At 36.7% G+C, this 14,612-nt stretch overlaps 1 protein-coding gene across 6 annotated transcripts in view; it reads left to right on the forward strand.

Moving 5' to 3' along the window:
- LOC139959518 (small G protein signaling modulator 3 homolog) overlaps positions 1-14,612 on the forward strand; it is a 50,696-nt gene that overhangs the window by 28,154 nt on the left and 7,930 nt on the right. For all 6 annotated transcript variants that reach the window (XM_071957202.1, XM_071957204.1, XM_071957205.1 and 3 more), the window contains exons 12-20: positions 6,804-6,935; positions 7,864-7,918; positions 8,482-8,612; positions 8,823-8,978; positions 9,252-9,306; positions 9,889-10,091; positions 10,779-10,849; positions 11,455-11,589; positions 12,033-12,216. In XM_071957202.1, coding sequence (XP_071813303.1) covers positions 6,804-6,935; positions 7,864-7,918; positions 8,482-8,612; positions 8,823-8,978; positions 9,252-9,306; positions 9,889-10,091; positions 10,779-10,849; positions 11,455-11,589; positions 12,033-12,216 — 1,122 coding nt within the window. The remainder of the gene's footprint in view (positions 1-6,803; positions 6,936-7,863; positions 7,919-8,481; positions 8,613-8,822; positions 8,979-9,251; positions 9,307-9,888; positions 10,092-10,778; positions 10,850-11,454; positions 11,590-12,032; positions 12,217-14,612) is intronic.

A 14,612-nucleotide genomic window follows, 5' to 3' on the forward strand; every position in this document is an offset into this window, starting at 1 on the left:
TTGTTTACCCTAGCACAGGTGTCAAGTAAACCCAGCAGATGTTAGTACCAAAATGCTATGAATATTCATGAAAACGGTTTGATTTTATCGGAAGGGAAGATCAATGTTGCCAAATTAAAATCTATTTCATATTAAAACCATCAGGAAGCGATCATTGGAGAGATTTAAATATTTTTATCATTTTTTTTATACATACTTTAAAATATATGTCGGTGGTTGAAATACGGAAAGCCTAGGAAAAACACAGTCTGTAGTAATGTTTAGGAAAGTTGAAAAAAATACCTCCGATATATATAGTCTTACTCTCTAAACAGCTATTTGTAATGCTGACACCAGTTTTGTTTTACTCATGCATTGTTTGGTTTGGATTGGGTGGTAAAGGATGTCCTACAAGGCTGATCAAATATACCTGTGATCTGATTGACAATGTGTTTTTATTTGTGAAGTTGATTTACCAATTACAACCATCATCATCATCATGGTGATCCAAACGGAACTGGATAGGAACGGTAACATCGAGGTAAAGAAAAATAATTTCAAATATTTCAAACCTTTTAGGGAGAAAAGAGCAGATAGCAAACTGCATTTTAACTATTAAAACACAAACCTCTGTTATAAGAACGATCTTGTTGAGATAGAGAGCATAGGCATTAATATGGCGAAGAGGAAATTGTGTGTTTTGTTGGTAATTCTACCCAAACAATCCCACTATTGCTATAAATAATAAAGGTGGGGGGGGGGTGAGAGAATAGTAAATGAATGCAACAAGGCATTCTCCCAGGTCTTTCAATGAACAAGAAATTAATGGATTTGTATCGTTTTGAAACATTTTTCTTGTTTCTGTTGTAATTTTTTTTCATATTATCATTATTAACACGTACATACAACACAGCAAATTACAAAATATGAAAACAAATTTTTTCGTCATTATATGAAATGAAAGTTGACCACCTAAGCTAAAGGAGACAACATTGTTATAATGAGATTTTAGCATGGAATATATATAGTCAAGCATGTGTCATTTTAAGTAGATTCCAAACTGGTAGCTCTCTGACATTTGCTTCATATGGTCTAATGGACATGCTGAGGGCTCTCTGCATTACAGGAGGTGTCTCTCAAAGGTGCAAAGACATAGGATGGTGATTGGGTTTGAGTGTGAAGATTGGGGGAAGAGGCAGATAATTTTGTCATCTTCTTACTTTTATCTCTCTGTTTTGTGGTTGTATTTCTGTCCAAACGTTTTATAATGAGAAGAAGTTGAGGAAGTTGATGACTGGGGGATCCATAGGAATGGAGAAATGTAGGATGGGGAGGGGAAAGGGAGGTGGGGGACAATATGTTCCTGAAAGCTACTGTACATGGGAGTCTTCAAAATATTATATTCTGAATATTGTCCCAATCTCAGATAACTTAATATCTTCTGTAATTCTTGGAAGTAGGGTGAGGTGGAGGTAAAAGGATAGAAGAGGGAGGGAGAGTTAGGACCATCGATGAAGGAGAAGATGAGCAACCTTAGAGATATATAAATCAAGTTTTACAAATGGCCATTTACAAGGGCAAAAACTGAGAGTTTGCTTTTGCTAGCAAATTTAAGGATTACCTGAGCATGACATAATCCCTCAAGAGTTTGTGTAATCAACACTGCAACCCAAAGTGAATTCAGTATCAATTTCAGAATTTGGCTAGGTCTTCATCCAAAGTGGATATAATAACCCAAATATGTAGATCATTTGCCAGAGAAGCGGTTTAGAGGAGATGGAGATGGAGAGGAGATGGAGGGGGGGAGGGGGAGATTTAGTTGGGAGGGACGAGATGAGATTTCCGTCTTACCTCAAACACCCATGGGGTCCACACACTGTAAGTTGATGGGTACAAAGATATCAGAAGTCAGAGTATGGTGGTCTGTTTTATAATAGATTTGCAGTGAGTCCTTACTTGTACCCAAACTATATTTGTACTCAAACTATACTTGTACTTATATTTCTAGGAAAGTTGACTGTACTGGTACTCAACCTCTAAGATCTGTAGTTGTACTCACACAAATCTATATAGTATCGAAACTGGTACAAAATTACTCCTATTCACAATTAGCGCCTTACCGGTACTCCTATCATGCTACTGTACTTGTAGTACAAGGATGGTGTAGCATGTTTTTCTTTCATCAAGGTTATTTCTGGTGTATGCACCGTAGGAAGGATGGTTTGTTTCAATCTGTTTCTGTCACTTTTTTTTAATGACTTTGTTTGCCACAGAGGCATTGATGAATGTGGCTGCCATTACCTTCTCCTGCATCCATGTAACTGGTCAGACCCTCCGGGTGTACACCCAAAGGATTGACTGGTTATGGAATCATGAAAGGGAAGTCACCTGCTGGTGGCATCAACCTCATAATTATCTGAATACTATAATGTTCAATAAAACTTAAAGCGTGATATCATAACATTTATTCAAGATTGTTACAGGGCTTAAATGAGTCGATTCATGGACTCTTAGCCAGTAATATCCCTGTCACATCCCCCACCCCAACCCCTTCCACACCTTAGCAAATACTTCACCTACTAGGTGCTCTTATCTTTCACGGAACAAAATCTTTGTCTCTGTAGTACCTGCAATGTCACTGGCAGATCAAGGAGTTGTCAGAATTTTGTTATTCACCCCATCCCATCCCATCCCACCCCACCCCTTCCCACCCTTCAATTTTTTCTTGCATGTGATTCTATCAGGCCTTGGATGTGCAAGGTCGAAATATGATAAGTGTCATAAGTTTTAAAACTCAATTGATTTTTCCATATTTTTTGGTGGTGTGTGCGTGTGTCTGTGTCCTTGTTAAAACTAGGTCACCACAATCAATACCAATATTCGTGAGAAAGGTATTAATTAGGGATTTTATGTTGAATAGTCTGTAATTTTAGATGATTATTTATGAACAGTGACCTGATAACGGTCAAGGCTTTCATTTCTGCTGTGTTTGACAAAAAAGCTGTTTTCTTTCCTTTGGGAAGAGTGTACCCCAGAAATCCATGGAGCTTTTGTTAACTTCCCTTAGAAATAGTGCACCCTGTTAATTGAGGGAGCTCTTGTTACTTTCCCTTGGGAAGAGTGTACCCCAGATGTCCAGGGAGCTACTGTTAACTTTCTTTTAGAAGGGGGTACCCCAACAGCCCTGGGTCCTCTTTATAACTTCTGTTGGTAAGAGAGTGCAACACCATCCCTTGGACATCCTGAAAACTTCCCTTGAGAGAGATGTTTTTTTTTTTAGGTTTTTTTAAGCACAGGTACAGTGATTTGCCATATATTTTTCTACACAAACATGAGTTGAATGCTGGTTACTTTGCTTGTGTACTGCATGGAACACACTTTTGTGCCTAATGTAAATAATGCCAGACCAAACTTTTCATGGACTCTTGATGCATTTTTCGAAATTAACTTATATCACTTATAAAGACAAAGACTGGGCCTTGTGAATACCTCACCCTGTTTGTATTTTATCTCCCTATATTTTTTTTTTCAAACTTAAATTCTGTAGAGCTGTAAATCATCATGGAATAATTTGCTCTGCCTTCCTAGATCTGGATGTAGTACTATGTGTATGGTAAGGCCTGGTGCTGGGCTAGGGTAGGTAGCACAGAACTATAAGCTCTGTTGACGTGCAGCACGGTTAAATACATGCACCTCATAAAAATCTCTGTATAGTTCCGTTTATTAGTCGTATATGGGATCTATCAGACAGTTTTGAAGGTTTTGTCTGAGACAGACAGAATTGTTTTAAGGGATATTATTTGCTTGAAAAAATTCTGTATTTGATATCTTGAAAGAATCTATATTCGATATCTTGAAAAATTTCATATAGAAGTAGAAAAAAGAGATGGAAAAGCAAAGACCTATACTTTTTATATCAGCCTATTTTTAAAGGAAAAAAGATAATAAATGAAAAGCACTTGCAAAATGGTGGGAGAAAAATTGCAAAGTTGTGGAAAGCAATCGGATGGGAAGCAAATGGTATTTTTTTCTCTTCTATCATCAAATAATTATTCATTGCACTGTTCAGTAATTTCTATCGGTTCACACAATTTCATAAATTTCCGGGTTTTATTTTAATTTGTATGTCTTGCCCTCTGTTGTTGTTTTCTTTTCTGTCTGTGTCAGTCTAGCATAACTTTCTTTATCTGTTTGGGAAATAAACAACAAAAACTCTTTGTTGAAACATTCAATATTTTGTCGCCCTCATCCTCTTCCTCTTAAAATCTTCCTCTTGGGCTCCAAATTTCATAATCAGGTCACAAATTTGGACTCCTACAGTACTTTCCATTTCTGATAAACCCTCTGTTATGGACTTCGATGTCCGATAATTCGTAATACTGTTTTCTTTCTGTTTTAACCATTTGATTTCACAGTAGTACACAATCATCCACTCCCAAGTGGTAATAGTCATTAGTTCTTTAAATATCAATAAATTCCAACAATACAAGGGCATTGAACTGCAGCTGTTAATAAACTGGAATTTGTGATATTTATACTTTCAATAGCAATATGTGTCAAGGAGGTGTGATTTTAGCAATATTCTGATTATCATATTAAGCTTTATTTATCTAAAATCTGAGTTTCCTACTTGTGCTGGATTTTGGACCTGTAGTTCAATAGCAAAACTGTTTACTTTAGTATCAATGTGATTGGGAAGCTTGCTGTAGGATCATCTTAATCACATCATAACAGGTATGGATGGGATAAGTTGTGAGCCTGAATGTTTTGATATTGTAGAATATGATGTTCAAAAAGGAACCCCAAAATATATATTTCTGAGACCTGGGCTCTGAGAATAAAGGTTTGTAGGAGACATCAGAGTCAAAGAGGTACAGTATTAGGTTTAGGAGGGATATCCCAGGGATAGGTGTTGCCAGGTTAAGGGTAACTCCCCTCCCAGTTGTAGTCAAGCATTCATCTCCCCCACCCGTCCCCATTCAGTTGCCTGGTTACTATTTGATTTTTAGCCTTTCCTACTTCCATCTGTTTAAATTAATCTGTCTTTTCTTGCCATATATGTACCTTGTTTACATACAAACCGGTTTCCAAAATTTCCCTTTCGAAAGGTACAAGATCTCCTCAGTACAGAATTTGTGCTGTTTCACAGTTTTCTATAAACTTTGAATGTTAGAACGATTTCATTCTCTCCTGGCAAATCACGACTAGACTCATGTATAAATGCAAATAGGATAGCAGGGTGAGAACATGTTACAGGAAATAAATTATACACAAACGCATCACAAAATGCTTTGCCAATTGGGCTAACTGCTATACTGAATGCTAAAGATGTATAGCAGTTTTTGTACCCAAGAAGTTCAGGAACCATAGCATTTTATGAGAGACAGACCTTGGAGCCTTTCAAAACTTCTTAGCAAACATTGGACACTAAATTGTGTTTGGTATTATATGGACCAGCGACAGAAGTGTTATGCCACTGGCAGGTGTACATCGACAGATGACAACAGAATGAAATGATGGTGAAGCTAAAAAGGACAAATTCTAGTATTTCTATGAGACTATGATCAATGAAAGAACTTCAAACCATCGTGAACACTTTTTCTACCAAGTCGGATACCACATCCTGCCTTCACTTGATATACTAAGCTTTAGTTTTGATCATTGCAACAGTGGTGTATATGCTTGAATGTAGATACTTAATATTACACATGCAGTTGTGTCAACACTGTCAATGATTGCTTTAAGTGTGATAAACTGGCCATTGATAGGTTTTAACTTGCACTACTGCACCTGTCCAATAGCGTTATAGATTGTCTTCACGTATAGGTGAGTGGTTGCCGTGGGAGCCAAACCTGCAGACACGCAGTAGTCAGTAACATTGTCGTGTTATTATATTTGTCATAAAGTCGTATTTTATTGTTAAGTGTTTGTCTCGTTAGATGGGCTGTCTCGTTAATTTGGCTGTCATTAAAATGCAAGCGTTGCATGTGAATGTTCATGAAGGGGAATATTGATAAAGTACACACAGTTAGTTAATTCATTACCTTTTTAATTTTGTGTCTGTTTAATCAGGTTTGTGCGTTTATTGTTTTCTCATCTGGTCTGCACAAGGTTTTTTAGTAAATTATCTTTCATCAGTAGTGGAGTATTTAACATTCCAAGAAGAATGTTCTACTTTTTCTTCAAACATGGTAGCAACATGTACGACATACTCTCATGGTTGCTTGGGTTTAAAAGGGGCAAAATTAAACTGCAAACTTGACTGGCTGTGCTGTAATTAATTAGTTAATATTGCTGTATTTTGATCTTTTTGTTGACCTTCCATCCTTATCCTACCCTATTCTCCCCCTCTCTTTCTTCCTCCCCATCTCTCTTTCCCCTTTCCCTCTCCCTGCCCATCTCAATTTCTTTGCCCTTTCCTTTCCCCTCTACTCCCCACACCCTACTCCCACCCCCTATCCCCATCCCCTACTCCCCATCCCCCTACTCCCCATCCCCCTACTCCCCATCCCCCTCTTCTCCCCATCCCATTTTTCTTCCCACCCCCATTTTCACCCTCCCACCCTTTTTACAGAAGATTACAACCTCAGGTGCTAATGATCACATGAACTAAAGAGACAACTCGAGGCTTTAAAATCTGACCAAGCGACTAAACTTTGTTAAGTAACATCTTGTTATGATGATGTATACAGGAATGATGTGCTTCATGGAAACTTAACAGCTACTTTTGTATGAATCTGTAAGGGGAACATCTTAGGTTAAATCATTTTCAGAATGATGCATGCCCTATTATATGAAACTTGATCCATTTCTTCTTTCGATAGGTTGGGATGAAGCATTCCACATCCCTAACTGACCTGGTGGTGGACACACATAGGAGGAAACATTTGGCCTATCTCCTGGCAGAGTCGGGATCCTCGACAAACTCAGATACGCCGTCTGCTCTCCCGAAACAGGTTTGTACGAAAAATAAAATAAAAACAAACATGGTCTTTTGAACGTCGGTACCAATTTAGGTATACCACATTATAAACAGAAACTTCACCAAAACTTGAAAAAAAACCAGCAGGATTCCAACCGATGAAAATCACTTCAGGTTTTACCATATTAACTAAACAGAACCGAAACTCGAAAAACAAAGCAGGATTCCGACAGACTAAAATTAATTAGCAAAAATTCTCCAAATATCCCCAGCAGGATTACAACTGATGATAAACACACTGTAAATGTTAGATTGAAACCTTCAAGAAATTGAAGGTTTGGAAAGAAGAGTAAGTGGTGGGTGTTTTAATACCCAGAAGTAGGGTAAGTATCATCTGTGATAAATACCAAAATATGTGAAAGTTGTTTGGAGTGTTGACAGATAAATTGATGGATGAAGCTGTTAATAGAACTTGATTGGGAACATGATGACATCTTAACATATCTTACAAATATCAGGTTGGTGAAATGTCCCAATTGTTGGTGTGCATGGACATGGAAGCAACCTCAACCTCAAGAGCATGAAATGATTCAGTGAATTGAACAACTTTTAGTTTCTCTGAAGCAACTTTTAGTTTTATTGGTATCTAGTTTACCTAAGACAGAAGAGGAATTGTCATAAACCTAACTTACAACTGTGTATACTATAGACTGTCAACATCACAGCTGGAAGGGGGGGGGGGGGGTGGAGTGGGGTGGGGGGTGTTATCAACATGTGAAGGGGGAACCCCAAGGACACCAGTAGAATTTGTTGCTGGAGTTGACTTAATTTAACTTCTTTAAGCGAGCTCTACTCCGCATCATTTCTCGATGGTACATATGGGATGTGATATGAAGGAAATATCGTGAGATATATTTTGTCATTTTTTTCTCTATTTTTTCTCTTGCCTCTGTCTCTTGCAGCATGTGAACAAAAGACAACTGCAGAGGAAAAGATCCTTCATTGGGACAATCTTTGGTGAGTGTTTTATTTTTAGCTTTAGGGGTTCTTGTCACCCCTTAATATGTTTAATATTCCTTTTTCCTGAGTAAGTAATGTCAACCCTACCCTCCCCCACCCTTCCCCCTATCCCCCTTCCTCCAAATGTATAGTTCTATCTGATATCCCTTGCACATATGCTAAGGTTTCCTTTCCTTGTGTTGCATGTGTCTAATTTGCAATATCACAAATTGCAGAAAAGCTAAACAATCTGTTACATTTATAGCTGTCTTCTTCATCATATTTATCCCAATTTATTTTGTTATATTTCTGCAACATGTTTTGACAAACATGTGTTGTTTTTTAAACTTTTGAGTGTAAAAAAATCTCAGATTATGGGTCTCTCACCACATGATTTACTTTTCAACATCAATTGTTTACATTTATTGTGCTCATTTTATGGAGTTTAGGAAACCAATGCAAAGTTTGATTTATTTTCAAAGCTTAATATATGTAATCATTTCAATTTTTAAAATGTCTTTTGCACACGTTTGCTTTATTTTCCCTCGTGCCTTACATTCCTTGTTTATTTGTTCTTGCAGGTCCGGATGAGAACGGAGGTGATTTGAAAGCCAAGAATGTACGACAGACAGAGCTGGTCTCCGATTTGAAAGACGCTGTTCTTCAAATTGGCAGACATTTCCAGTCAATTGACCCCAAAAATGCCAAAATTGTAAGCAAATCTTGTATATTTCTTCAAATGTATAAACAGATAAAACTGTTCTCTGAATTAGGAGAATTTTTGTTTCTCTTGGATTTGAATTCTAGCATTTTAATTTAGTAACTGGTGAATTCATAGGCACACAATATTAAAAGGATGTGAACTAGATGGTCGGAAAACTTTTTTTGGTTTCTATCTTCTGTATTTTTGTTTTATCTCCAGAGTTTGACTGCAGATTATTCCCTCGAGAGCCATCAGAGTGACCACGAACAGTTTGTCAACGTCTCCAGAACAAGAAGGAGAAGGGCTAAGGCTCTCTTGGATTTTGAAAGGCATGACGATGATGAACTTGGCTTCCGAAAGAATGATATCATAACAGTGAGTTGGTCGTACTTGTAATCTGCTAGGTATGAATACGATTACGAGAGAGAAAAATTATTCATATTCATATTAGTCAGGACGAGGAATTGAGCATGGGTTTTCATTTGCCACTCCTGCAAATAATGCGGTTTTAAAATGGAATAACCTTTGAAGTCCATCTGTGAACACGATTTCCAAATTGTGTGCTTCATATACAATTAAATGGATCTAGAAATATGAATTTTAGCAATATTAATGTTGCTTATGAATTAATCTTTGTCTTCTTTTCAGATCATTTCACAGAAGGATGAACATTGTTGGGTGGGTGAAATCAATGGTTTGAGAGGTATGTTCATTTCTGATTACTGAACGTGTTCTAAAGTTAATTAAAGGGATATTCTGCAAGATGAAGTCAGTTGTTTAATATTAAAGCATGCTGGAAATTTCCTGCATCGGTGGGTCAAAAGCACATTCTCGTATCATTTTGTGTTTTGAAGCAAAAGTTTGATAAAAATGTCAGTTTTCATTCACAAAATTACCTGTGACTTATTGAACTTTTCATTCTTTGAACAGTTGGAGGCAATAAAAGTCTTGGATGTTTCCTTAATATTAAGTTTTGTGTTGCATCTGAAGTGACTAAATGGCCTCTTATGTTAAACTAAGTAGTTGAGCCACTTTAGTCAATGAGCCTCATATATATTAAAGTGTAATTTCTCAAAGATTAAAAACGGTATCAAAATACAAGCTGGACTAATAGCAGTGTTTTAGAAGTCTGCCTTATATCAAAATTATGTGCCTAGAGTCCTCCTTCCTACTCTTAAAATCCTGTTCTTAACTAAGACTATTTATTTCGGTGGTTCATAATTCTCCTGCATTTTGGTAAGTATTCTACATCCTTTTTGTTGTTGTTTTTTTCTTGGTGCAATAGGCTGGTTTCCTGCAAAGTTTGTAGAGTTGTTGGATGAGAGGAGTAAACAGTATACCAGTGCAGGTGATGACAGCATCACAGAAAATATTACTGATCTGGTCAGAGGGACTCTGTGTCCAGCACTCAAGTCCATATTTGAGCATGGCCTCAGACAACCGTCCATTCTGGGAGGACCATGCCATCCCTGGCTGTTTATTGAAGAGGTAAGGAAACTTACAGATAATCTTCTTGTGCACAATTCCACAACCGCTTTCTATGTTTGTTTTTTGTGTTTTCATCCTTGGCTCTGATTGGATGGTACTACTGTGTTGTGAAAGCATTCCTGACAATCTGTTATTCTAGCAAAAGTATGACATTCCTTTAGCTGTATATGAATTTGTTTGTTATGTTCGTCAACGTTAAATACGTTTGATGATGGTAGGATTGTTGTCTGTTAAGTAGAGTTGATGTCGTTAAATTTGTTATACCAGTGGATTCTATAGTTATAAACAGTAGATTCTATAGTTATAAACAGTAGAGTTACTTTGGCAAATCCAGGATAGATCCAAAATACAAAGAGAAAGTCAATAATTATAAAGATGAATACCAATGTCAAAAGAGTGTCTGGCCAGCAAAGTGCGTAGAAATGAAAACTTGTATTGAAAATTGCCCAGTAAAGATTTGTTCATTTCATGAGTAAATATGGGGCCAGTGTTCCATGTGGATCACTTGCTATCTTTTTCAAGTGATACACTGCGACATTTTGTATAATTGACAAAAAAACACAAAAAGTTATGTTTAAGCCAGTTGCTACTATTCTCTTCCATTTTAAATGAACTAGTTTAATCAGAAGAATGAATTGTCTAAAAACTAGAAATGCATTACATACCTTCTTATTTCTTGATATCCAGGCAAGTGCAAAGGAGGTGGAGAGGGATTTTGAGTCAGTCTACTCCAGATTGGTATTGTGTAAGACATATCGGTACGTCAACATCGATGACTGCTTTATTTTTTTGTTAAACATCTGCTGCATTTTCTTGTCCGAGCAAATCTAGCATACTTTGTATAGTTTAATAATTCCTTACCTAAAAAGGACAAGAATTTACCTTGACTGCTACAAGCCCTGTCTGAATTTATTCTCATCCCTGACTCTGATTAGCTTATCATTAGGTGTCATGTGACCTTATCGTGGAAATTTGATATTTTTGTAAATAACTGAAATCAATGCAAGGTATTTCAGATCACAAAATGGTTACTTTTTCAATAACAGATGCTTGGGGTAATTGTGTGTGTACATGCCTGGTAAAACAACATCTTTAGGATGATATGCAATAATTCTGCTGCTGCTAGTGAACAGGGTTCACAGTGTTACTTTCAATGGAAGCTACAAAGCATACTGTACATACAAACTGAAAGTCAGTTCAGGGTTTATCTGATGAGAAAATCCTGTCGGCCTAGACCTAGTCTTTAGATTTGACCTTTGAAGATATTGAAAATATATATTATCTATTAAAAGAAATTATTGTGACATTTTAAAAAAAATACCATATCTCTGGATGATTATTAATTTTGTTCTCCTCACACCAGACTGGATGAAGATGGTAAAGTCCTCACTCCGGAGGAGCTACTCTACAGAGCGGTGCAGGGCATAAATCAGTCACATGACCGAGCCCATGCCCAGATGGAGGTCAAATTAAGGTCACTGATATGTGCAGGACTCAAGTAAGTTGGCCGGACCAGACTTCCCAAATTAAAATGCATTGTTAAATGTCAGGCTTGTTTGCTACAAGGACAGTGTTCCTACTTGTAATTACAACCAAGGGGGACTGGAGTCATGAACTCTGTGTGTGATAGTTTGCCCATGCCTGCCATGGAACTGAATTAATCCATGGTCAAGTTTTTTATATTTTATCTGTCGGTAAAGCTTTTCATTTCTTCGTGCATCTTCATCTCACCTGCATTATCACTTGTAAAGACAAGTTATCTATAATTCTCGTTGCCTGCCTCCACCTCTCTCTCTCTCTCTCTCTGGAAGTATTTTGACATCCTTTGAAGAGAAACCAGTTTCTTTCGGCTCCATCTTTCACCCTCCTCGAAAGACAGAATTTTCTTGAAACTGTAATCCATAGTGACTTGAGTTTTCCTTTTAATTTCCCGTTTTGCAGTGAACAGGTCCTTCACCTGTGGCTTGAGGCTCTCTGCTCTTGCGAATCCATCGTGGAGAAGTGGTACTACCCATCGTCATTTGTCAGAAGTCCAGGGTGGGTACAGATCAAATGTGAACTTCGTGTTCTCTCAAAGTTTGCATTCAACTTGTCGACGGATTGGGAGATACCAACAAAGAAAGAGGTGAGTAGACTATTAAAATTCCTCTTTGCAGTTTATTGAAGAGTAATTTTTTTTTATTTATGTATCTTATCCTGTGGTGTTTCTATATTCCTGTTGATAAATATCAGTTCACCAAAATTCATTTGGGTGTTCATTGAACTAAACAGTGCTAACTCACTACATTTCATTCGTACTTATAAACTTAATATAGAACTGTATAACCTGGTAACTATTTTTAGCATTAAGTAAAAAGTACTCAAATTCTAATATTTTCTTTATAACAAAATTTTTCACCTGTGTGTAGTAACTTCAGTGATACTGTAACTACTCAAAATCAATTCACCTGTTTGTTAAATTCATCCAAATTCTTGTTAACTTGAATGTTTACCCACGTAAACGATTTGCTGCATATTTCCACAAATATCATAGATTTTTTTCAGAACAGTTTCTTTACAAAGTTGTGTCACTTTTATTAAAATTATTTTATGTTTTTTTGCATATTTTTGAAATAATAAGCAGTTTTTCAATTCCATTAAGACAGACAAAATTTGTTTATTCCAATCAAAATGACATTCGCTGATCTGTGAGATCAAAGAAAAGTGTAAACATCATATCACCCCTTTCACTTTTTCATGTTGTTCATTCGCATTCAATTTATTAGATATTTTCTTTAATATTGGTTTCTTAAAAAAAAGGAAAAGCTGATCGCAACAAGATGAAGCAAATTAATAAATAAATAAATAAAGAAAGCAAAGCAAAGCAAATTCTTTGATAAATATCTTAAACAAAAAATAGTAAAAAATATGAATGCTGTTTTGCAATAGAAATGTGTTTTTGCATCCTCTGTCCAATTCATCCATCTAGAAGTTCGGTTTCATTTCTTCGAATAAGTAAACAATATTGATCTTCCCACAAGTTGTGTCGTTCAGCTAGCGTGGGACAGCTGTTGTGCAAGAATTCATTCTCTTCCCAAAGGATGCAATTCACCAATAAATTAACCTTTGATACAAGTTTATGACAATGGAGAGAAAAAAACATTAATAAAATTTGTATAAAATTGTTTCTTGTCTTCAATTAAACTACAAAATACATAATTCTTTTCCTGGAATCTGCAGTAGTTGTTTTCTTAAAATAAAAATAAAACTACAAGAAAAATGCATGACTTTTTTATATCATATAATGCATGCTTTCATCATCTCCATGGGAGCCATCAATAAATGCATGAAACATCTCCCTCTTTTGGTCCTCTGATTGTGGTTTTCTGTAGGGCAAGTTACTGTTTGAGTACATTTGTGACATATATTCAGCAACAGATGGTAGGGTAACGTGGCAGCCTGTCTAAAAATGTGTGTGTTACAAAATGGGAAACTGCACTATATATCTTAGAGCACTATCAAACGTTTCCAAGTTACCCTGTTTCTGAATGATAAGACATTCAAGCAGATCTAAAAAAAAAAATCTGGAATTCTTCTTGTCTTTGAGTATCGTAAACCCTCATCAAATCTGAATTCTTGGACAAATGTTAATCTCGTGGATAGAATTCTTTGCTTTTAAATGATTTTCTGTGATAATTATCCTCAGTATATTTTATTCAGTCAGCTGCTGTTCATTAGGGCCGGATATAGCTTAGGAGCAAGGGATGGGTTGGGGGTTGGGGTGTTGTGGAGTGGGGGTTTGTGGGGTGGGGGTGACATCCTAGGGTACCCTTAGCTCACAGGGAAAACTGCTCTTAGGTAGCTAAAAGTACTGAAATGGGTCAGGATTAATTACGATTAGCTAGAAAAGAAAAGAATTCAACTTTAAGTAGGCGGATAGAACAAGTCCAATTTGAAACAGTTACCGATGTTACTGAAAACCTCAAGCTGAAAGTTGTGACAAAGTCAGAACTTGTTGGCACTAACATTTGATACAAAAGGAACAAAATTCTAGACCAAAAATTGAATATTCAAATAGTGCTTCCTCCTCTCTGTACCCACCTCTCTGTCTCCCCACATCTCTGTACCCCCCCCCCACTTAAATTATAGGAAATGACAAGAAACACAAGAGATATTTAAAAGAAAAAAAAAACATTAGAGAATCAGAGGCGTAGGTTGGTTCTGAGATCACAATGCCAGTCGATTCAGATTCTGAAGATATCTGGACAGAACTTTGTAATTTTTACATGATCGGCTTTGTGTCAAGTGCAGTTCAGATGAGTAGGGGTTTTCGGTCCCAACTCTCACTCTTGAATTGAGGACATCCGAAGCAATTTACAGCTACCCCACTTCAGATAATCAATGTGATTGCCAATGTACTGAAAGCAACTTAGATTAGGTCAGAAATTTTGACTCCCCCCCTCCCCCCCCAAAAACAAAATGTTTTCAGATAATTATTTGAAAACCGTCACTTTTGTCCAACATCTGTGACTTTCTTAAAAG

Source organism: Apostichopus japonicus, chromosome 19 (assembly GCF_037975245.1).
Source record: "Apostichopus japonicus isolate 1M-3 chromosome 19, ASM3797524v1, whole genome shotgun sequence".
NCBI lineage: Eukaryota > Metazoa > Echinodermata > Holothuroidea > Aspidochirotida > Stichopodidae > Apostichopus > Apostichopus japonicus.